The 25,657-nt window shown below is 43.2% G+C and overlaps 1 protein-coding gene across 1 annotated transcript in view; it reads right to left on the reverse strand.

The window, feature by feature from the left end:
• LOC115461208 (dedicator of cytokinesis protein 2-like) overlaps window positions 1–25,657 on the reverse strand; it is a 1,592,043-nt gene that overhangs the window by 92,983 nt on the left and 1,473,403 nt on the right. The window contains 2 exon segments of the mRNA XM_030190877.1: window positions 12,958–13,039; window positions 18,897–19,038. Of these exon segments, the coding sequence (XP_030046737.1) occupies window positions 12,958–13,039; window positions 18,897–19,038 (224 nt within the window).

Consider the following 25,657-nt stretch of genomic DNA (forward strand, 5'->3'; position numbering starts at 1 on the left):
AAAAACTATTAAAGTAAGTCATTCAAAGTTGTTAAATTGCAACAGGATTTTGAAAAATTACAAGAGGACCTTATGAGACTGGGAGATTGGGCATCCAAATGGCAGATGACATTTAATGTGAGCAAGTGCAAAGTGATGCATGTGGGAAAGAGGAACTATAGCTACATAATGCAAGGTTCCACACTAGGAGTCACCGACCAGGAAAAGAATCTAGGTGTCATTGTTGATGATACATTGAAACACTCTGCTCAATGTGCAGCGGTGGCTAAGAAAGCAAATAGAATATTAGGCATTATTAGGAAAGGAATTGAAAACAAAAATAAGGATGTTAAAATACCTTTGTATCGCTCCATGGTGTGACCACACATCAAATATTGTGTGCAATTCTGGTCACCAAATCTCAAAAAAGATATAGTAGAATTAGAAAAGGTACAGAGAAGGGCAACACAAATTATAAAGGGGATGGGATGACTTCCCTATGAAGAAAGGCTAAAGCAGCTAGGGCTCTTCAGTTTGGAGAAAAGACGGCTGAGGGGAGATATAATAGAGGCCTATAAAATATGAGTGGAGTGAAATGGGTAGATGTGAATTGCTTCTTTACTCTTTCCAAAAATACTAGAACTAGGGGGCACATAATGAAATTACAAATTAGTAAATTTAAAACTAATCAGAGAAAATATTTCTTCACTTAATGTGTAATTAAACTCTGGAATCCATTGCCAGAAAATATAATAAAAGCAGTTAGCTTAGCGGGGTTTAAACGTAACAGAGAGAAAGAAAAGAAACAGAGGTACACTATGGATGGAAAATGGACAATAAATGTTTAGAACGATGGCGGTAGGACACTCCAGTTCCATAGGGGAACATTTTGGAGGTCCCAGATAATCTACTGCCTTCCCAGGAGCACAAAAGCCTTTGGCCTTCTCCTGCAGCCTGTGTAAACTCCTGTGGATCAAACAGATTCTGCCTCTAGTTTGGTTCCTGCTACAGTACAGGACTAAAAGATTAGCTGCTCAATATTCACCCAGTGGTGGTCAGTCTTTTTTTGGCCACTGCCGGCTTTTTTCATGGATATTCAATGCCAGGCCATGTCCAAGTTCTGGCATTGAATATCCAGGCATACGTGGCTGGCTAACACTTATGCGGTTAAGTGCAATGTTCTGCCTTTTTCTTCCTGGCCCCTAATTCACCTCTAGACTTGCAAGCCGAGCAATCCTTTCAATCTTTTAAGAAAAAACTCAAGACCCATCTTTTCACTGTGACTTTTAATATGTGTTAGTTCTGGTGAACCTTTCAGCAACAACAGTTAGTTACAGTTTTTATTTGTTGAGTTTTAGTTGCCTCTGCTTTCCCCTGTAGCTTAGTTATGGGTGTGTCTGTTTTCTGGTGTACCTGGGATCTGTCCTGTCACTCAATGGCGTTCTGTTTTTTCTTTATATATTTATGGAATTTCATAAATCACTTAGATATGGGATTTCCTAGGATTTGATGACTCCTCAAGTCATTAATAAACATAAACTGAATCGCATAAAGATAGGACAGCCCAATTTATGCATAAGTGCCATCTCCGCACCTGGACTGCTCACAAATTAGCCAGTTTCATTTTAGGCACTAAGGGGCCCTTTTACTAAGCCGCGTAGGTGCCTATGCATGCCCAACGTGCGGCAATTTGGAACTACTGCCCAGCTACTGCGTGGCACAGGCGGTAATTTCATTTTTTACACACGTCCACTACACGTGCCAGAAATTTGGACATGCACCAATTTTTATTTTGCTGCATGTCCATTTTCGGCAAAAAAAAAAGGACTTTTTTGAAGGTACGCTGAAAAATGGACCTGTGTGTGTCCAATACATGTGTTGACACCAGTGCACCTTAGTAAAAGGACCCCTAATTGCAGATATTCAGCAGCACAGTCTGGCTATATGCTGCTGAATATTTGCAGTTAGCCCTGGACTAGCGAGTTAAATGGTCAGGACCCTGGACAGGTCATTTAAATTGCTTTGAATATCAGGTGGTAGGTCTGTATTTGTAAGCTGATTGGCTGAAAGCATGGTACATTAACAAAAACCTTCCTAATATTTCCAGAACTAACTTCCAATCAGAGGGAGGAAATACCACCCCATCTATTGCTAGGTGACAGAATGAAATGCAAACAGCAGATGTCAGTTCAATTGCACACAGTACATCTGAAAAAGAAATGGCTAAATCTTTTTGGCAGTAGCAGGCAATTTGTTATCCTCATGGGTTATAAAGTCACTTGTTCTGTAAGGTATTGCTTATACGACAGCATCATAATCTCATTAATTAATGGGCAACAGTCACCATATGGTAGTTATTAAGAAATTTCAGTGAATGATCTCATTTTAGCAGTGCTCTCTGGTGAACTGGAGTTAATTTGGTGTCTAATTTTAAAGGAGAGTTTAACAATAACCAATGAGTAGTTATATATATTTAAAACATTTAATATTTTTGCAGCCGATTATAAAGCAGGAATTTGTTTTTATGCCATAAACCCATTCCACAGTGAATTTACATCATTTCATTTTTTTTCAGGGTTGACTGCGATCACCTGACATCAGAGGCATCTAGCGAGAAGCTTGTTGAAAAGCTGTGAATCAGCCCACAATGATCAAATGGACAACAGAAAGAATACTGAAAAATTGGCACCAAGTAAATGAATGTTACATCTGAAATACTTGTTTTATAATCAGCCACATATAACAAAGAGAAAAACTATTTTCTATCACTGGTAAATGGATGCTCTGAGCGGGCACTAGGTGTTGCAGCCTGTATCAGGTTTTGTCCAAGGTACTGGGATTAATAGCTTACTTTGCAAAGTGACTAGAATTCTGTGATATGGGAAGTGCGAGACATAAAGCCCCATTTCAGACAGAATGCTGAGATTAGAATTGACACTTGTAGGTCAAGACATGCTCAGTTTTGGTGGTATTTTAGAAAATGATCTGCCAGCGTAAAACCTTTTCTAAAATACCAATCTAAGATACAAAGTCACCACTAGAATCTAAATGTAGACTGGATAGTATATTTCTATAACACTTGGCAAAATATTAATAGTGAATATTAACTGCTATAATATTAGGAGCCCTCAGTGTGTTGAGTCCATCACAAAAAGATGATACTGTCACAACATGATGGCATTGTGATACCCTGAGTGACGGTTACATAGGAACATAAACGCCATACTGGGACATCCCCCTCTTTCTCCTTTCACTTCACCCTGCACTGTTATTCCCCCAGCCCCCTCTCCTCCTCCTCTGACTGTAGAACGGCAGGGGGCAGAAGGAATTGAAGAAAAAAAAATGCCCTTCTTCCATGACTGACTGTGCTTGAAGGCCAGTCCTAAGCTCCATAAATGCCTTAAGAAAATAAGAACATAAGTATTGCCATACTGGGACAGACCAAAGGCCCATTAAGCCCAGCATCCTGTTTCCAACAGTGGCCAATCCAGGTTACAAGTACCTGGCAAGATCCCAAAACAGTACAATACATTTTATGCTGCTTTATCCTAGAAATAAGCAGTGGATTTTCTCCAAGGTCAACTCACTAATGGCTTATGGACTTTTCTTTTAGGAAGTTATCCAAGCCTTTTTTAAACCAAAGCTAAGCTAACTGCTTTTACCACATTCTCTGGAAATGAATTCCAGTTTAATTACATGTTGAGTGAAGAAATATTTTCTCCAATTTGTTTTAAATTTACTACTTTGTAGCTTCATTGTCTGCCCTCTAGTCAAAGTATTTTTGGAAAGAGTAAAAAAGTGATTCACGTCTACCCATTCCACTTCACTCATTATTTGATAGATCTGTATCATATCTTCCCTCAGCCATCTTTTCTCCAAGCTGAAGAGCCCTAGCCACTTTAGCTTTTCTCATAGAGAAGTCTTCCCATCCCCTTTACCATTTTTGTCGTCCTTCTCTGTACCTTTTCTAATTTCACTATATCTTTTTTGAGATGCGGTGACCAGAATTGCACACAGTATTATAGGTGCGGTCGCACCATAGAGTGATAGAAAGGCATTATAACATCTTCATTTTTGTTTTCCATTCCTTTCCTAATATTACCTAACATTCTATTTGCTTTCTTAGCTGCTGCTACACACTGAAAAGAAGATTTCAACTTAACATCAATACTGATACCTAGATCCCTTTCCTGGTGACTCCTAGTGTGGAACCTTGCATCATGTAGCTATAGTTCAGGTTCCTGTTTCCCACATGCATCACTTTGCACTTGCTCAAATTAAACGTCATCTGCCATTTGGATGCCCAGAGTCCCAGCCTCATAAGGTCTTCTTGTAATTTTTCATAAGCCTTTTGCAATTTAACAACTTTGAATAACCTTTGGGCTCATTTTCGGAAGAGAAGGGCGCCCATCTTTCGACACAAATCAGGAGATAGGCGTCCTTATCCCAGGGTTACCAAAATCGGCATAATTGAAAGCCGATTTTGGGCGCCCTCAACTGCTTTCCATCGCAGGGACGACCAAAGTTCCCGGGGACGTGTCGGAAGCATAGTGAAGGTGAGACTGGGGCGTGCTTAACACATGGGCGTCCTCGGCCGATAATGGAAAAAAGAAGGGCGTCCCTGATGAGCACTTCTCCGACTTTACTTTGTCCTTTTTTATTTACGACCAAGCCACAAACATTTGCCCTAAATGACCAGATGACCACCGGAGGGAATTGGGGATGACCTCCCCTACTCCCCAAGTGGTCACTAACCCCCTCCCACCCTAAAAAAAATATTAAAATATTTTTTTCCAGCCTCTATGCCAGCCTCAAATATCATACCCAGCTCCATGACAGCAGTATGCAGGTCCCTGGAGCAGTTTTAGTGGGGACTGCAGTGCACTTCAGGCAGGCGGACCCGGCCCACCCCCCCTACCTGTTAAACTTCTGGTGGTAAATGTGAGCCCTCCAAAACCCACCAGAAACCCACTGTACCCACAAGTAGGTGCCCCCCTTCATCCCTAAGGGCTATGGTAGTGGTGTACAGTTGTGGGGAGTGGGTTTGGGGGGGTGGGGGGTTTCACACAAAGTAAGGGAGCTATGCACCTGGGAGCTTTTTCTGAAGTCCACTGCAGTGCCCCCTATGGTGCCCGGTTGGTGTCCTAGCATGTCAGGGGGACCAGTGTACTACGAATGCTGGCTCCTCCCATGACCAAAGGGCTTGGATTTGGTCATTTCCAAGATGGGTGTCCTCGGGTTCCATTATTGCCGAAAATCTGGGACGACCATCTCTAGGGACGACCATCTCTAAGGTCGACCTAAATGTGGAAATTTGGGTGTCCCCAACCGTATTATCGAAATGAAAGATGGCCGCCCATCTTACATCTACTATAATAAAACTCACCCTCAACGTTCTGAAGACAACGTTCTGAAGTCACTCAGTCACTCCCTGAAGGGTTCATGGATTCATGGTGGTGAAGCCACAACACTGACCATGTCTCTCTGCCCCGCCCTCGCATGACGGACCAATCAGAAAAAACACCCTCAACATTCTGAAACACAAAGGACCATCACAACACCGTTCCCAGGCAACACTTGGCAACGTAAGACGGACCAATCAGAGGAAACTACGTGACAATAAGGGAGGAGCATTCCCCAGCAGAATGGCTCATTATCTGTGCAGCACGGAGAGCACAGAACCAACCCTGGAACGAGAGAAGAATATTCCTGCTGTGGGTATGTGCAAAAATAGATTGGGGGGGGGGGGAGAAATTTTTAAATGCCTAATGCCAGTACTGAAGAGTGCCAGAGGGCCCATAGCAAAGACTATATTTGGGATCACTTGACATGGAGTCAGAGGAGCCGGAAAACAACGTGCCCGTCACCATCTGGGACGTGGGCGAACAGGACAAGCTGCGGCCCAGCTGGAAGGATTACCCGCGACCCAGCCAGCAGCAAACAGCGACCAAGGAAGGGAGAGTAGTAGGGAAACACGCCTTCCCTGCCTAGGAATTGCTGGAGACTGGCTGCCAAACTAACGAAACAACCGCACACCGACGCACCACCTCCATCATTCAAAAGGCATCCACTCTTTCTTCAACAGAAATGCAAACTAATAATACAAAACAAAGAATACCCGTTTTCTCACGCAGCTACAGGTAACTCCCCACCCCCTTCCTCTTCCCCTTTTGCCAAAGCGGCCATGCCCAACCATCCCCAGCCTCAGGCAAGCCGTCTCCCACCTCAGGGATTCCCCGAGCACCCGGAAAAAGACGGCGCAGCTTCCCGCAGCGCATGTTCCAGCATTCCCCTGCAGCCGGCCTGAAATGGACCGAACATACTGGATCACCACCCTATGGCCCGAGACCGTGCTTCTCTCCCTTCCGCCAACTTAAAACAACCATCCCCATCCTCAGGCAAGCCGTCTCCCACCTCCAGAATGCCCAGAACCCCAGCCCAACGGAAAAAGACGGTGCTGCTTCCCACAGCACATTTCTCTTCCAGTGTTCCCCTACAGCAGCCCTGAAACGGCCAAAAAATACCGACAGACCAAAAACGTGCTCCTCTACCTTCCGCCCATCTAAAACAACACTGCTGCCTCAGCACAACACAAAAAAAAAAAAAAAACCGGAAAAAACAATCCACCACTCAGCAAAGGCTGACCCCCCTACAACCACATTTACATTTCACCAACAGAAAGACCCCCCTCCACAAACCTCCTTGACAGACAAAACCACACACACACAATACAACAGACACACACCCTCAAAGCCACACACCAATCCATCCCACTTTGCCAGCATAGCACAGCACATCCCCCAACCCCCCAAGCAAAAAAAACAAACAAAAAAAAAAAGACACACATCAACAACCTGCACACACACCCCACCCTCAAACCCTCACACACACACACACACACACACAAAATAACTCTGTGACACATACACACACACACACACACAAAAAAAACCCCACATGCTAGCGCCCGTTTCATTGGTTTTGGAAACGGGCCTTTTTTTCTAGTAAGAACATAAGTACTGCCATACTGGGGAAAGACCAAGGGTCCATCAAGCCCAGCATCCGACAGTGGCCAATCCAGGCCTCAAGAACCCGGAAAACCCCCCAAAACAAAACAAAAATTTAAATTAATAATGTTCAACGGACTTTTCCTTCAGGAATCTGTCCAAACCCCCTTTAAACTCAGCAAGGCCAACTGCTGTCACTACATTCTCCGGCAACGAGTTCCAGAGTCTAACTACGCGTTGAGTAAAGAAAAACTTTCTCCTATTTGTTTTAAATCTACTACATTCTAGCTTCATCTTATGTTTCCTGGTTCTATTATTGTTAGAAAGTGTAAACAAACACTTCATGTCACGCTCCATTCCACTCATTATCTTGTAGACTTCTATCATATCACTCCTCAGCCGCCTCTTCTCCAAGTTGAAGAGCCCTAACCGTCTTAGCCTTTCCTCATAGGGAAGTCCTCCCATCCCTTTTACCATTTTCGTCGCCCTTCTCTGCACCTTCTCCAATTCCTTTATATCTTTTTTGAGGTGCGGCGACCAGAACTGAACACAATACTCGAGGTGTGGTCTCACCATGGAGTGATACAACGGCATTATTACAGCCTCGTGTTTGTTTTCTATCCCTTTCTTAATAATACTCAACATTCTGTAGGCTTTCTTAGCTGCCGCAGCACACTGAGCAGAAGTTTTCAACGTCTTATCAACGATGACTCCCAGATCCCTTTCTAGGTCTGTAACTCCTAACGCGGAACCTTGCATGACATAGCTGTAATTCGGGTTCCTCTTTCCCACATGCATCACTTTGCACTTGTCAACATTGAACTTCATCTGCCACTTGGACGCCCAATCTCCTAGTCTCGCGAGGTCCTCCTGTAATCTTTCACACTCCTCCTGTGACTTGACGGCCCTGAATAACTTTGTGTCATCTGTGAATTTAATTACCTCACTAGTTACTCCCATCACTAGGTCATTTATAAATATGTTAAAAAGCAGCAGTCCCAGCACAGACTCCTGAGGGACTACCCTTCTCCATTGTGAATACTGACCATTCAACCCTACTCTCTGCTTCCTATCTTTTAACCAGCTCTTAATCCACAATAATACCCTACCTCAGATCCCATGACTCTCCAGTTTCCTCTGGAGTCTTTCATGAGGCACTTTGTCGAACGCCTTCTGAAAATCCAGATACACAATATCCACCGGCTCCCCACTGTCCATATGTTTGTTCACCCCCTCAAAAAAATGAAGTAGATTGGTGAGGCAATTTGTCTCATGAGCCCATGTTTTTGTATGTGCTCTATAATTTTATTCTTAATAATAGCCTCTACTATTTTGCCCGGCACCAACGTCAGACTCACCGGTCTATAATTTCCCGGATCTCCTCTGGAACCTTTTTTAAAAATCGGCGTCACATTGGCCACCCTCCAGTCTTCTGGTACCTCACCTGATTTTAGGGATAGATTGCATATTACTAACAGTAGCTCTACAAGTTCATTTTTCAGTTCTATTAATACTCTTGGATGAATACCATCCAGCCCTGGTGATTTACTACTCTTCAGTTTGCAGAACCGACCCATTACATCCTCCAAGTTTACAGAGAATTTGTTTAGTTTCTCTGTCTTGCCCACTTCAAATACCCTTCTCAGCACCGGTGTCCCTCCCTAATCCTCCTCGGTGAAGACCGAAGCAAAGAATTCATTTAACTTCTCCGCTACGGCTTTGCCTTCCATGATCGCCCCTTTAACACCACCGTCATCCAGCGGCCCAACCAATTCTTTGGCCGGCTTCCTGCTTTTCATGTATCTAAAAATATTTTTACTATGTGTTTACGCTAACTTTTTTTCAAAGTCCTTTTTTGCCCTCCTTATCTCCACTTTGCATTTGGCTCGGCATTCCTTATGTTTTATCTTATTATTTTCAGTCGGTTCTCTTCTCCATTTTCTGAAGGATTGTTTTTTGGCTCTAATGGCTTCCTTTACCTTACTGTTTAGCCACGCTGGCTGACGTTTGGTCTTTTTTCCTCTTTTTCTAACGCGCGGAATATATTTGTCCTGTACCTCTAGGATGGTGTTTTTTACCCTGTGAGCTGCTCCTTTCAGTCTTTTTTCACCGTTCTTCTCATTTTATCGTAATCTCCTTTTCTAAAGTTAAACGCTAGTGTATTTGATTTCCTAAGATCACTTACTTCAAAGCCAATATCAAAACTGATCATATTATGATCACTGTTATCAAGCGGCTCTCGCACCGTTACCCCCTGCACCAGATCATGGGTTCCACTAATGACTAAGTCTAGTATTTTTCCTTCTCTCGTCGGCTCCTGAACCAGCTGTTCCCTGAAACTGTCCTTGATTTCATCAAGAAATTTTATCTCCCTAGCGTGTACCGATGTTACATTAACCCAGTCTATATCCGGATAATTGAAATCACCCATTATTATTACATTGCCCATTTTATTCGCTTCCCTAATTTCCTTTGACATTGCTGCGTCCGTCTGCTCGTCCTGGCCAGGCGGATGGTAGTACAGTCCTATCACCATTTTTTTCCCTTTTCACGTGGAATTTCAATCCACAAAGATTCCAATAGGGGTTTTGTATCCTGCAATATTTGCAGCCTATCTGAGTCAAGCTTCTCATTAATATACAGTGCTGCCCCTCCTCCAATCCTATCTACCCTATCAGAACGATATAATTTGTAGCCCGGTATGACTGTGTCCCACTGGTTATCTTCCTTCCATCAGGTCTCAGAGATGCCTATAATATACAATTTTTCATTGTGTGCAATGTATTCCAGCTCTCCCATCTTATGTCTCAGGCTCCTTGCATTTGCGTATAGACATTTCAATGCATGCTTGTCACTCAGTTTTATATCACGTTTAATACTTAGCATTATTAATATGTTATCTTCTGTCTGGTTATTAATTTTACTTAAGGCCAACTGATTCACTACGGTTTCTTTGGCATCCTTACTTACAAGGAAGCTATTCTTCCCTGTTTGGGTGATATCCTCAAAAGATACCTCATCCTGAACCATGCGCTTTTGAGTGACTGTCGGTCTTCCCCCTGCTTCTAGTTTAAAAGCTGTTGTAGTTTCTTTTTAAATGTTGACGCCAGCAGCCTGGTCCCACCCTGGTTAAGGTTTCCCTGCCCCTTCGCCGGGACGTCCTGCGAGGATGCCCTCAGGAAAACTTGGGTGCCCCTCGTTCGATTATGCCCCTTCACGTGTCATCAGCAAATTTAATTACCTCACTAGTTACTTCCATCTCTAAATCATTTATAAATATGTTAAAAAGCCGAGGTCCCAGCACAGACCCCAAAGGAACCCCACTATTCTCTATTGAGAATACTGACCATTTAACCCTACTCGCTCTTTTCTATCTTGTAACCAGTCTTTAATCCACAATAGAACACTATCTCCTATTCCATGACTCTCCAATTTCCTCTGGAGTCTTTCATGAGATACTTTGTCAAATGTTTTTTGAAAATCCAGATACATAATATCAACCGGCTCACCTTTATCCGCATCTTTGTTCACCCCATCTAAGAAATGTAGTAGATTGGTGAGGCAAGGTTTCCTTTCACTAAATCCATGTTGGCTTTGTCTCATTTATCCACGCTTATAAATATGCTCTGTAATGTTGTTCTTTATAATAGTCTGTACCATTTTGCCTGGCACCAACGTCAGACTCACTGGTCTATAATTTCACAGATCACATCTGGAACCTTTTTTAAAAATCGGTGTTACATTGGCCACTCTCCAATCTTCCAGTACCATGGTTAATTTTAAGGGTAAAATACATATTACTAGCAATATTTCTGCAAGATAGGCCTGTGAAATAACACAGCCAGACAAAGGGATATAAATGAAAACAAGTGTTTATTTAATTGAATCCTGAGGCCTGTTATGTCACAGGGCCAGGAACACAAGGTAAAACGCCTCTGTAATTTAAGAAGCACAGTCTTAAGCAGGTCTCTGGCTGGTAGGCCCAGAACACAGTCAGTCACTGGTGGGGCTGCTACGCCCCAAACACAGACTGTAAGTCCTCAGTTCTTCTCCGAGTTCTAGAGTCTGGCGCCAGCCAGACCTTGGAGCAAGGCTTGCAAGTCTCAAACAGGAAACGAAAGTGGCATACCTCAGCCAGGTCACTATCATTAAACGTAAGTTGTAGTGGCGTATGCTATGGCTTCTATTCCTCCTTCCCTGGTCCTCCTTAACCTCAGTCTGGCCCTGTCCTTTATACTTCCTGGTTTTGACTCTACCCTTCCTGGCTCACTTCCTCCTGGGGTGAGACTAGTGTTCTTAAGGTGGCTCAGGCTATCTGAGGGACTATTCTTAAGGGTGAGGAGCAGTGTTCTATAACCCTCCTCACACCATTAACCTTAATCTCCTGGGTTGAAACAATCAATACAGTCTCCTGAATAATTAGTATGCCCGTGTGTTCATTTACACCATCATCGGGTCTCCTATTGTGTACATAATGTGACTATTTTCAAGTAAAAAACAATATGTCTAAATATCCCATAAATTTCCCACAAAAATCATCCACGTCTCCTAAAGATTCAACGTCATTATCACTTCATTTCAAAATGTTATGTGGCACACCAAAAACAGTCTCAAAAGATTTTTTCTGTATCATTTTTCTCTATCATTTATCTGAATCACTAAAAGCGTAGTAACACAAAACCCAGGATGTTGCTTCAAAAAGCACCCGTTTGTGAAAATTTACAAAATTCAGGTTCTTTATGAAGCTAACTTTCATCCAATAGTCTGCTACTTGCAAAAGTTTCTTTAAATTTATTATTCATAAGCTGCTGTAACGCAAAATCACATAAAACAACTCATGAATAATGAATTTTAAGAAATGGGAGTGCAAAAAAGAGGCTGTGTGGGCCTGTGTTTGCAAATAATAAATAAAAAAGATAAGTATACCTGCAGAGCTGCAGGGAATGTAGACTGGTGTCAGAAGGTTGTTGGATCAGAGCTTCAAATGAAGCAGATCAAGGGAGCAGAGTCCAGACTACAGGATGAGACAGCCACAAGGTTCATCATATTTCTAGCTCAAAGTTCATCATATCTCTAGTTTTATGTTCAAGGAGGAGAAGACAGAAAGTTGAAAGCAGGTGCCTAGCTGGATTTCTCACAGTATTTTATTGAATTACGTTGTGTGGTTTGTAACTACTGCTTTAAGCTTATTGGATATTGCAGCTTATATTTTAAATTACATTAAATTAAGTCATTCAGTGCAAGCAGCTGACTAGGGTGTGCCGTGCTGGAAGGTGTGCCTCTTCCTCTGTCTTGGTGGCATTTCTTCTAAGCAGTACTCATCTTGAGCGGCAGAAATACCACCTGACCTGCCTGCTTAAGGACACAGAAGCCAGTCTGCCTCATTTGGAGTGCTGTAAAATTGCTACCAGCCTCCCCCTGTGCCTCTAAGGGACAGGTCCAAGGATTGATGGTGCTCAAGGAGAACAGTATTTGAGACAGAGGACCACCATATAGAGTGGCACCGCTTTCACTGTGGTGCTTTTTGGGGGAGGAGGTGACTCCCCTTGGTCATCCTATTCTTAGAGGGGGACTCCTGTTGTGCCTAACAGTCCTAAAGAGGAAAATTTACGCCTGACCAGGGAAACAGTTATTTAAGCGCTTTGCAGAGGCCATGAATTTGTGGCTAGGTGTGAAAAGGATGAGGGCTGGGAGGGTGGACAACTGTGAACAGGAGAGCTAAGCACTGTTCTTTTGACCAGAGTATGAAAGATACAGTCTTGGAGGTTTTTCTTCCAGCTTGTGCAAGCACTGGACCTCCGCACATCTGGACTGATTGTAGAGGGAAGGAGGCAAAACTATACTAAAGAAAGAGAAAATATGAGGGACAAAAAAAAAAAAAAGAAAAACCCACAAAAATTAGAGGAGGAGGGTGGTAGTTAAAGGAGAGTGACAGATCGCCTTGGTGAATGTGAAAAGAGTGACTACGTACTTCAAAATCTGCTCAGGGACACATTTATTCTTGAAGCACTCCTGCTCCTCCAGCACCGGCTGCACAGTGAAGCACTGGATATCTGCAAAGCAGAAGAATCAAGGAAATCCACCTAGCTCATAGGGAATACAAGTCCATCTTAAAGGAGGGACCTTACAAAGAAGGAGTGGAGAAAGCATACAATGTTATCATCATAGGAGCCAACTTTTCACAATGATTGGGGGTGCTGAAATTTTTTTTCTTTTTATAGGTGGTGCATTTCCCCCTCGCCCTCCTCTCCCCCCCCCTCCTCTCCACCCTTCCTCTCCTCCGAGTTCCAGGCTCCCCTCCCTCTCCTCCGAGTGCCAGTCCCAACCCCAGCCCGACCTCTTCTCCCACAACAGTCCTCCGCCCTCGCCTTCCTGTGTGCCGCCCTCATTTCCTGTTTCCGCAAGGGCGGGACCAGAGCTGAGAGAAAAGGGAAGGCTGAAGCGCCGAGCCTGCTTGCCTTTCACTGCTGCTGCCTGGCCCCCGAGGTAAGATGAGTTTTAAATTCTGGGCGGCACGCAGGAAGGCGTGGGCGGAGGACTGTTGAGGGAGAAGAGGGCGGGCAAGTCAAGCTGACTGGGAACTTCCGGCGGGTCAAAACATTGGAGGTGCTCGAGCACCCACAGCATCCACGGAGTCAGCGCCTATGGTTACAGTGGGGGAAATAAGTATTTGATCCCTTGCTGATTTTGTAAGTTTGCCCACTGACAAAGACATGAGCAGCCCATAATTGAAGGGTAGGTTATTGGTAACAGTGAGAGATAGCACATCACAAATTAAATCCGGAAAATCACATTGTGGAAAGTATATGAATTTATTTGCATTCTGCAGAGGGAAATAAGTATTTAATCCCTCTGGCAAACAAGACCTAATATTTGGTGGCAAAACCCTTGTTGGCAAGCACAGCGGTCAGACGTCTTCTGTAGTTGATGATGAGGTTTGCACACATGTCAGGAGGAATTTTGGTCCACTCCTCTTTGCAGATCATCTCTAAATCATTAAGAGTTCTGGGCTGTCGCTTGGCAACTCGCAGCTTCAGCTCCCTCCATAAGTTTTCAATGGGATTAAGGTCTGGTGACTGGCTAGGCCACTCCATGACCCTAATGTGCTTCTTCCTGAGCCACTCCTTTGTTGCCTTGGCTGTATGTTTTGGGTCATTGTCGTGCTGGAAGACCCAGCCACGACCCATTTTTAAGGCCCTGGCGGAGGGAAGGAGGTTGTCACTCAGAATTGTACGGTACATGGCCCCATCCATTCTCCCATTGATGCGGTGAAGTAGTCCTGTGCCCTTAGCAGAGAAACACCCCCAAAACATAACATTTCCACCTCCATGCTTGACAGTGGGGACGGTGTTCTTTGGGTCATAGGCAGCATTTCTCTTCCTCCAAACACGGCGAGTTGAGTTCATGCCAAAGAGCTCAATTTTTGTCTCATCTGACCACAGCACCTTCTCCCAATCACTCATCATCCAGGTGTTCACTGGCAAACTTCAGACGGGCCGTCACATGTGCCTTCCGGAGCAGGGGGACCTTGCGGGCACTGCAGGATTGCAATCCGTTATGTCGTAATGTGTTACCAATGGTTTTCGTGGTGACAGTGGTCCCAGCTGCCTTGAGATCATTGACAAGTTCCCCCCTTGTAGTTGTAGGCTGATTTCTAACCTTCCTCATGATCAAGGATACCCCACGAGGTGAGATTTTGCGTGGAGCCCCAGATCTTTGTCGATTGACAGTCATTTTGTACTTCTTCCATTTTCTTACTATGGCACCAACAGTTGTCTCCTTCTCGCCCAGCGTCTTACTGATGGTTTTGTAGCCCATTCCAGCCTTGTGCAGGTGTATGATCTTGTCCCTGACATCCTTAGACAGCTCCTTGCTCTTGGCCATTTTGTAGAGGTTAGAGTCTGACTGATTCACTGAGTCTGTGGACAGGTGTCTTTCATACAGGTGACCATTGCCGACAGCTGTCTGTCATGCAGGTAACGAGTTGATTTGGAGCATCTACCTGGTCTGTAGGGGCCAGATCTCTTACTGGTTGGTGGGGGATCAAATACTTATTTCCCTCTGCAGAATGCAAATAAATTCATATACTTTCCACAATGTGATTTTCCGGATTTAATTTGTGATGTGCTATCTCTCACTGTTACCAATAACCTACCCTTCAATTATGGGCTGCTCATGTCTTTGTCAGTGGGCAAACTTACAAAATCAGCAAGGGATCAAATACTTATTTCCCCCACTGTATATTTATATGTATTAATTCCCCCCCACCTTTAAAAACCCCTGATACTACTAATCATTTCTATAGCGCTACTAGATGTATGCAGTGCTTTACACATTATATACAGGTATGTTTGCTGTCCCTAGAGGGCTCACAAGCTAAGTTTTGGTACCTGGGGCAATGGAGGGTTAAGTGATTTGCCCAGGATCACAAGGAGCTGCGGTGGAACTCAAACCCAGTTCCCCCAGGATCAAAGTCCACTGTACTAACCACTAGGCTACTCCTCCATGCACACCTTTTTAAAAAATGTAACTATGCCTTTTGGAATTATCGAGATATTAGTAAAAAAGCCCCGTTTCTGATGCAAATGAAACGGGGGCTAGCAATATTTTCTTCTGTGTGCATGTGGGAGTGTGTGTGTCCCTGCCCTCTGCCCTCTCTCCCTTCCCCTGTGCTCTCTGTCCCCTCCCCCCCTCGGAGTCGAGTCCTTCAGTGTTAAGTTTCCTGCTGTGCTGTGTTTGTGTTACAGAGATAGTGAGGGCTTCTGCCCTCTCTCCCCTCCCCCCTCTGAGTCCTTCACTGTTACAGAGAGAGCGATTTGATTTCGTGCTTTGCTGTGTTTTCCTTCACTGTTTGTGTTACAGAGAGAGCGAGGGCGGGGCAGACACTCATGGGGAAACCAGACATCTCTCCCCCTTCACACTTCCGGCTGGAGGCTTCATTTAGAATATTGGTGGTGCCTTTTATATATAGAGATACGGTACTGTCAGGGCTTTTTTTGAGGGGGTACTGAGTACCGGCACCTTTTCCATTGTATGCTAAAATTGACCCATGGTCCTCATATTTTAATGACAGAGCTCAGGCTCTGCACTCAAATTCTGCCTTGTCATAGATTCTGTGACTGGTTGCAGGGGGCCTGGCTATTGTGGGGTGGGTCCCTCAGTGATCACCCCACCCTTGAAGGGTGGCTTAGCATTTGAGTACCGGCACCTTTTTTGCTAGAAAAAACCGCACTGGGTATACTGTAGTAATTTGTACAAACAAATATACTGTATCTCTAGCTATGACTGCACTGGGCTCTTCAGTTTAGCACTTTCTGCACATCCAGAGAGCATTGGTTTGATGTATTTGATATGATATTAGATTTCACTATATATTTAAGTGCTGGTTTGTTTAAGAGAGGCAACTAATTTCTTTTACTGCAGGGGTTGATGCTGAATGATTAATAAGTCACCTGATGTTAGTTCTGAGGAAAATGCTGTAAACTCTGACTAAAGAATTATTATTAAAGTGAAGACAAGATGTTATGCTGTCTTGAAGTTATCTTATCCAGCTGTCATAGAGGAAGATATTAATTCTGGTGTTGGATTCAGTTTTTTTCAGATAGTGACCATAGCCTGGTCACTCCTAACAGTTTGAATCAAAATAGAAGGAAGGCTTATAAGCATAGATCTGATTTTATTACAGATTCCACTAGTGATGTTTTGAATTAGGGGTAATTTTTTGTAAATTTTGGTTTGATATCCTTACTTACTAAAAATTGGACTCCTTCTCTCCCCTTTCTCCTTGTCCCTAATTCCACAATCTATCCTGGAGATCTCTTCCTTCCTCCAGCCAGCAGAAAAATGTGACTGAAGCTGGCCACTGGTTGGCAAGGGATCATCTTGTTGTCTGCTTGCAGGAGGGGTGGGGGTGGGGGAATGAATTATTTGGAGGATGGGGGAGAGAGGATCAGCAGGGAGAGATGAGAGAGATCTTGATTGCAGATGCTACAGAAGTGGAGTGGGAGAAGATCTGAGGATCACAGGAATGAGGGAGAGCAAGTGAGAGACCTCTGTCTGATTTGGATTGTCTCGTAGGAGCTGAATTTTCATGGGAAGCCTGCTTTTCAATGTTTATCATGGTTTTTTTCAACACTCAGAGCAAAGAGGAAAGAAAAGTTAATCCTAGGTGGAATGAAAACTTTTCAGCCTTTTGTCAGTACAAGGAAACTCAAAGCTTACTACAGTGATGTGATGTCAAGCTAGCTTCATCAAGTAATCAGAAAGGCAAATGTCAAAGCCAGTTACTCCTACAAATCGTGTTTGAAAACTGCACCTCTCCCTCTGCCTGACTAAAAGTCAGTGCACATATTTTAGCTATGTTGAAAAGTGGCACTTCTGGGGGCGCGTGTCTTAAGCACATACAAAATACTCAGCTAATTTTGAAAGACAAACTATAAAGTATGTATAGTGAAAGTACTTGAGTATGCTACAGAAAAACCTTATCGAATTAGTGTTTTAATATGCACTAATTGACTTAACATACATTAATTTGTAGGTTAGTGTGCATTAAAATCAATTTTGAATGCAGTATATTTTTAAAGACACACTAAGGAACTAAATGCACACTGACAATATGCATCCCTAAAAACTACCCCTCTATGAGGGGTTCATTAAGATCCCTGCACTGCACCCTGGACTAAAGAGAATCCTTATTGCTATAATACAGCACAGCCATGGTTAAGTTTAATTTACTCATTAAAGGGTCAAAGGTCCCAATTCCAAAGTTGTGTAATAATTGGGTCTTATTGTGTATTTCCAGCAGTTTTTATAGCTGTTCTAGCAAATTATAAATTGGAATAGTACACTGGACGAATTAACTGGCCATTCTTCCCTGCATGTGAAGCCCTGCCAAATGCCAGTCTTGAAGTCAGAAGGGAGCATAGGTGCCGGGAAAACAGTCTTCTATTTTTGGCACTCACAAGTAAGACTATTATAAACTACAGGCAATCTGTGGGGTCCAGCAGCATCCCATGTGTTGCTGTGGTAACCCATAATCACCTCCACTGAAAGAAAGGAACCACGGCATAGCATATTCATGGCATAATCATGGATTGCTGACAGTTCAAAACTTCCAGAACTTGTAAATGCCAAAAAAAAAAATATGTTTCATACCCCTCATCGAATATACAGCATCTGATTTCCTTTTGCTTTATTGCTGCTTTTCCTTCCTGCATATTTACTAGTCATAATCAGAACTTGCTTTTCCAGTGACACTCTGGCGTATCAGAATATCTATACACTTGCATGGGAAATACATCTCTCTCTTGTTCATGATTTCTATTTTATTTCTAAGAAAAAGAAAGTACAGATCAAAACTCTGGCAAGTTCTTTCCAGTGGTATAAATTTCACCCAAGCAGCCCATGTAGGGCAGGGATCCCAGGAAAGGAGGGGGATCCTCTAGTATCTTCTGAGGTGGGTTTCTTCTACTTATGACCCCTTTTTAATGGACTTTGTTTGGGGGCCCTTCATTTGAACTACACTGCTCTTTTGATTTGATCATTTTACCCCAGTTTGCGTGATGGTGTGTTGCTAGGCATTCAAAGTATAAGCACTACATGAACACCACAATTGAGGCCATCATGCCCCATAAAAAAAAAAAATTGGAACGTGACCTGAATCCAGAGGGCATAGTCAGGTCCCTATAAACAACAACAAAAAGAATCTAGGAAAGAAAAAAAGAAAAGTTTGGTCTAAACATGAACACAATCCAGGAACAAAATCAATTTACAACTGAAGGAAGTTGTAAAACCGATGGGCTGATTATTGGGAATAAATTTGCTGTTCCTGCTTCTATAAAATACTTTTGCACCCAGGATGCTGACATATGGGCTGTACCCCACTCTGTATGAGGAACTAGAGAAGGATACATTGTCCGGGGGAGTTCCTGATCTCCATTTCTGGTGGAGAGGTGGTCTTAAGCTTCTCTGCATTGGGAAAGGGTGTCAGCAGCTTCATTTCAAAGTCTTCTCGACGCTCGTACTCTTTCCCTCGGTAAATAAAAATCTTATTCTGTGGGCAGAAAGAAGAGAGACAATCACTCATTAACCTTCATAACTCACTACTCATTCCACAAAACATCAATCCATTGTATCACAGAGGCATCCCTTCCATTTACCTTTCCCATTCTTAGGCAAGAAGCAGGTTGATAACATGCTACAATGGTGTGATACTTACTTAGATTTAGCTCATGCCTTTTTATGAGTAGTTCAAAAGTAATTTACAGTTAGGTACAGTAGGTATTTACCTCTCTCCAAAGGGCTCACAATCTGGACACAGATCACCAGACCCTGTAAAACTAACATGCCAACTCCACCTTCATTCAATGTCAAGAACCGATATGCAGCCCTGGAAGTGGGAGAGGTGAAAATATCCCAGAAACAAGAGGAAATGAAGCTCAAAAATCATCAAGTTGGTGGACTACTGACCAGTAGGAGGTGAAGTGTGGAGGGGCTTTTTCGAAAGGGATATCCAAGTTTTGATGAGGACGTCCTCGCAAAACGTTCCCATCCAGGGGCGGGGAAACCTGTATTTTTGAAACAAGATGGACGTCCATCTTTTGTTTTGATAATATGGTCAGGGATGCCCAAATCCTGAAATTTGGTCATCCTTAGAGATGGTCATTCCTAGACTGGTCATTTCTGATTTTCGGCGATAATCGAAACCAAGGACGTCCATCTCAGAAATGACCAATTGCAAACCATTTGGTTGTGGAAGGAGCCAGCATTTCTAGTGCACTGGTCCCCCTGACATGCCAGGACAGCAACCGGGTGCCCCACGGGGGCACTGCAGTGGACTTCATAAATTGCTCCCAGGTACACAGCTCCCTTACCTTGTGTGCTGAGCCCCCCAACCCCCCCCTAAAACCCACTACCCACAACTGTACACCACTACCATAGCCCTTACAGGTGAAGGGGGGTACAGTGGGTTTGTGGTGGGTTTTGGAGGGCTCGCTGTTTCCTCCACAAACATAACAGGTAGGGGGGATGGGCCTGGATCCGCCTGCCTGACGTGCACTGCACCCACTAAAACTCCTCCAGGGACCTGCATACTGCTGTGATAGACCTGAGTATGACATCTGGGAACTTTGAACAACTTAGGGCCCTGTTTGCTAAACTGTGCTATAAGCGTGTTAGCGTTTTAAACATGCACTAAAAATTAGCGTGCACTAACGTGAGAGACATCCATATATTCCTATGGGTGTCTCTAGCATTAGCGCACGCTAAAAACACTAGCACACCTTAGTAAACAGGGCCCTTAGTGGTGTCATCAGCACATTTAATCTTCTCACTCATTATTCCCATTTCCAGATCTTTATAAATATGTTAAACAGTAGCACTCCCAGCACAAACCCCTGAAGAACCCCAGGTTAGCTTAGCTTTAGTAAAGACCCCCCCCCTAGTATTTACCCTTCTCCATTCAGAATATTGATCATTCAACCCTACTGTTTGTTTTCTTTTAACCAGTTCTTAATCCACAATAGGCCACTGCCTCCTATCCATGACAATCTAATTTCCTCAAGAGTCATTCATGAGGTACTTTGTCAAATGCCTTCTGAAAATCCAAATACACAGTATCAACCAGCTTACCTTTACCGGAAGTTTATTCACCCCTTCAAAGAAATGTAGCAGTTTGGTGAGGCAAGATTTACCTTGGCTAAATAGGAGCCAGCAGGCAGCTAAGTAGGACCATCCAAAGTATGAGCTCCAAAATCCATGGCTAAAATATGTATTGTGTATTGTGTTGGCATTGTAATGTAGCATACTATGACATACTTTGCATTGCTGTTTGAATATCTTTACTGCTGTAATTGTCTATTGCTTATGTCTAGCTTATTCTTGCTGTACACCACCTTGAATGAATTCCTTCAAAAAGGCGGTAAATAAATCTTAATAAATAAATAAAATAAATCTATGTTGGCTTTGTTTCGTTAATCCATGCCTTTGTATATGTTCAGTAATTTTGCCCAGCATGGATATCAGGCTTACTGGTCTATAATTTTCCAAGTCACCTCTGGAACTCTTTTTAAAAATTTGCATTACATTGGCCACCCTCCAATCTTCTGGTACCTTCCTTGATTTTAAAGATAAATTACATATTACTAATGATAGCTCTGCAAGCTCATATTTTAGTTCTATTAGTACTCTGGGTTGCATACCATTTGATCCAGGCAATTTGCTACTCTTTCGTTTGTCAAATTGCCCCATTACATTTTCCAGGTTTCTTGGGAAGCTCGCCAGGTGCCCTTGGCCTGGATTGGCCGCTGCCGTGGACAGGATGCTGGGCTTGATGGACCCTTGGTCTTTTCCCAGTGTGGCATTACTTATGTACTTATGTACAGAGATTTGTTTTGATTCTATTGACTCATCACCATTAAATACCACCTCTGGCATGGGTATCTCTCCCACATCTTCCTCATTAAACACCAAAGCAAAGAATTCATTTAGTCTCTCCACTATGGCCTTGTCCTCTCTGAGTGGCCCTTTTGCTCCTCGGCCATCCAGTGATCCAGCTAATTCTTTTACTGGCTTCTTGCTTCTAATATACCTAAAAAAGTTCTTATTATGTGTTTTTGACTCCAAGGCAGTCTTTTTATAAAGTCTCTCTTTGCCTTCCCTATCAGTGCTTTGCATTTGACTTGCCATTCCTTGCTGTTTTTGGCTTAGGTGCTAACCGGATATTTTCAGCAGCACTGTCTGGTTAAGTGCAACTAAATATGCCTGGTTAGTCCTGGACAAGCAAGTTAAATAACCGAAAGCCATTTCTGGTCTTTAAATTGCTTTGAATATCTACCCATTATTTATATAATATGGGAGTATATTTGTGCCTCTTCCCAAACCCGAATAAATGATTGAGGGCTCCTTTTACTAAGCGGTGGTAAGCCTAATGCGGGCTTACTGCTGGATATACAGGAAGTACCACCAGGCTACCGCAGCACCCTGGCAGTACTTCTCACCCCTAGTGCGTCAGTAGCGCCGGAGTGTACCTGGCGGTAATTGGGCAGTGCCACATGCTGCCCAGTTACTGCAGGGTTAACGCGGGAGCCCTTACCACCACCTCAATGGGTGGTGGTAATGACTCCCACCCAAAATGAAAACCAAGTCGTGGCTAATTTTAGAAAACTGTGCACCAGTCCCATATAAATCCTAGCAACTATCTCAGTCAAATTGGGTCCAGTAATTAATTCAATTAAAGCAAAATCTTCAGACTGTTTTTAGAGTTTTCTAGCTCTCAGACATATAAGAAAATTTTTTCAAAAACATATATTAACAAGTTTCATATTTTCATATTTTTCAAGGCAACCTCAGCGGCGCTCATTGCCAAAAATGTAAACCTGGCAACGTAACTAGCGCCCACTTCTTCATCGGTTCAGCCGATTTTCTTAATTTTTAAATTTCAAACCCTTTTATTTTTATCAATTAAGTTACTTATCTTTTCTTTTGTAATCAGACCAAGGGGTTCAACTGCCTGACATGCATGTTTTCCCACCCAAAATGGCCACATGGCAAGTGCTTTACTTACTGCATGGCCATTTCCTGCAGGAAGGCGAGACTTCCCTTTTACCAGCTGCAGTAAAAGGGGGCCCTGGCGTGCGTGTAAAACACGCACCAACACCAGCCCCAGCCCCCTTTTGCCGCAGCTTGGTAAAAGGGGCCCTGAAAATCCATTATAGCCTTGATTTTAGCAGCTTTTGTGCAGGTATTTTACATAGGTGCCCATAAGGGCAATTCTACATTTACATGCCACATGCATGCATAAAATTACAGAATAGTAGCACTTTCATGGGTAAGCATATACTTATGTATGCAAGTGCTGTTCTGTAATGGCATATTAGTGGCATACAAATAGATTCAGTAAATTTGGGCACCAAAAAAAAATCACATGGAGCACTATTGTATAAATGGTGCTCTGAGTTGCGTACCGTTTATAGAACAGCGCATAGCATCTGGATCCACGCTGTTTACACCAACTGAAAGCTGGTGTAAGAATTGACATGTAAGTTAGGTGCAGATCCCCCAAATTCTATAATACTGTGCACTTCTTTAGTGAATGCCCCTGCTCCTCCCATGGCTATGCACTTCTTAAGTGAATGCCCCTGCTCCTCCCATGGCTATACCAACCTTTGCAGTTGTGTGCCAAAAGATTTGCCTGCAGATCTTTATAGAACAGGACTTGGCAAAATGTGCGTGCAATTTCTAATTGCAGCCAAGCTTGTTACTCAATTAAAATGCAAACGCAAATTGAGCACATAGGTTTGGGCGCCATATATAGAATCTGAGGGATAGGGAGGGTGTACACATGGGCAGCAATGGCGGGTCACCCAGTTATACATGTAGCTTACAGAATTATTGGGTCCTTTTACTAAGGTGTGCTGAAAAATGGCTTGCGCTGTTGTAGGCGCATGTATTGGACGTGCGCAGGTCCATTTATCAGTGCACCTGTAAAAAAAGCCTTTTTTTGGCTGAAAATGATCGTGTGGCAAAATGGCACGCCTCCATTTTGTGCCTGAGATCTTACCACCACCCACTAACTTAGCGGTAAGGTCTCATACGTTAACTGGGCGGTAATTGTCAGCGCATATACACTGATAATTAGCACCCGGTTAGTGCCGCATGGTAGAAAATAAAAAAAATATTTTTTGCTGTGTGTATCGGACATGCATAAAAATGGAATTACCACCCGGGGCATGTGGTAGCCGGGCAATAGCTCCAAATTGATGCATGTTGGACGTGCGTAGGCACCTACATGCCTTAGTAAAGGGGCCCCTATGTGAGTTGGAAATGATAATAGCCGATCAGTGATAGATAAACAAACTTTATTCATGCAAATAGCAAAACTCCTTGCATCGCCCGACACTAGCCGTGTTTCACCCAGAAAGGGCTGCCTCGGGGGCTATCCTGTGGTATATATTTGCAGACAAGTGTATGAACGTCAGTGAGACTGTAGACAACGTCTTCTTTAAAAAACCAGCACTAACACTATTATAGAAGTGGAGTCCTTACAAATACCAGAGTGATGTATACAAACTCCTCTTGCTATCGATGTGAGTTACATGTGCCCTTACTACATTTATGCAACTGCAGTTATGTCAGAACTATACCTAGTGTAAATGTGGCTGTGTAAATGTTAGTTGCATTGATGTCAGGTTACGCTAGTATTCTACAATGGAATCCAAGTTTCCAGATGTTATTTTAGAATATAGTCTCTCACCACAGCATCGATCACCTAAACAGAGGTACCCACTTATTGAATTGCCTCCTATGTGTGCTTATCAAATAGACTTATAATAGGTGCCTATCTTCCCTCCTCCCTATCTAGGCCACCTGCCAATTACCCTGTAAGTGCAAAATGTGCATTAATGCTTGAAGTGAGTTGCTCAAGGTTAAGGAGCATCAGTGGGATTTGAATCCTCATTTCCCTGGTTCTGAGCCTGCTCCTGCTGTATTGAGGAGGCTTGAGTTGAGGTGGGAGTGGGGTGAAAGAGGTCTCTCTCACTGGCTGGGGAGGATGTTTTAAAAGAATTGTTATGCACTTTTCACAAAACTCAGGCTGAGTGTGTTTAAAGAAATGTGAGAAAACTGTATAGGGTGTTTTTTTTTCCCCTGAACAAAACATGGAGTCACACAGTGTTTGTGATTTATAGATTCGTGATACTGACAGTATCTTTCTTTCTTTGCCTGGCTCCTCTTGTAATACTCCTTTGATCCTCCCCCAAGGGTTCAGAGTGGTAAACAGAAAGCACTTTGGAAGACTTTGTCCAAGCTTGTCTAGCTGATTGCTTAGAAGCTTATATTTTTCAGCAAAGTGGGTCTCGTCTGATAACACAACTCGGCAGTAACTATACAGTTTCGCTGCAATGGATCCCCAGGATTGCACTTCGTGTCTAAACAGCGAGAAGCTCAGGCCATATCAGAAATGGACTTTAAAGTGATATTATGTATATACAAAGGCCCCTAAAATTGGTATATTGCACTATAAAAATGATCTTGTCAACATTCAAAAGCACTTATGCAGTTAACAACACCAGTACCCAGATAAGTGATGCTATCTGGGGTATTCAGAGGCACTATCCGGATAGCAGACTGAACACTGTCACTGCATAAATTCCAGTGCACACCACTTCACTTGGATATTCAGCACTGGTCACTATCCAGATAGTGGTGCTGTATATTAGGATATTTTTTGACCACCGCAGCTAAGTTTAAAAAAAATAAAGCTGACTGCAGTGGCTGAATATTCACCTAGACAGTTTCATTTTTCCTTAAACCTTCCATCTTGTACAAACTTATTTACAGCAAATAACTTAGGGACCCTTTTACAAAGCAGCAGTAAGCCCAATGCGGGCTTACCGCTTGCTAAAGGGGAAGTACCACTGGGCTACTGCAGGATGGTGGGGGAGGCAGGAGCTTGAAAAGGGAAATAGTACATTTCGAACCTTAGGATGGAGAAATTATATGCAAAAACACTACAAATAAATAATGCATAATTTTTCAGAATTTTCAAACCTTTTGCACAGAGTTCCCCCAGGAATTGTTGGACAGGAGTTCATATGGAACACAGGTGGAGTTGCAAAGTAAACATATTTTATAGAATATGCATGTACACTGCATGCATGCATTTACATCAGATT

The sequence above is a fragment of the Microcaecilia unicolor genome, chromosome 2, assembly GCF_901765095.1.
Source record: "Microcaecilia unicolor chromosome 2, aMicUni1.1, whole genome shotgun sequence".
NCBI lineage: Eukaryota > Metazoa > Chordata > Amphibia > Gymnophiona > Siphonopidae > Microcaecilia > Microcaecilia unicolor.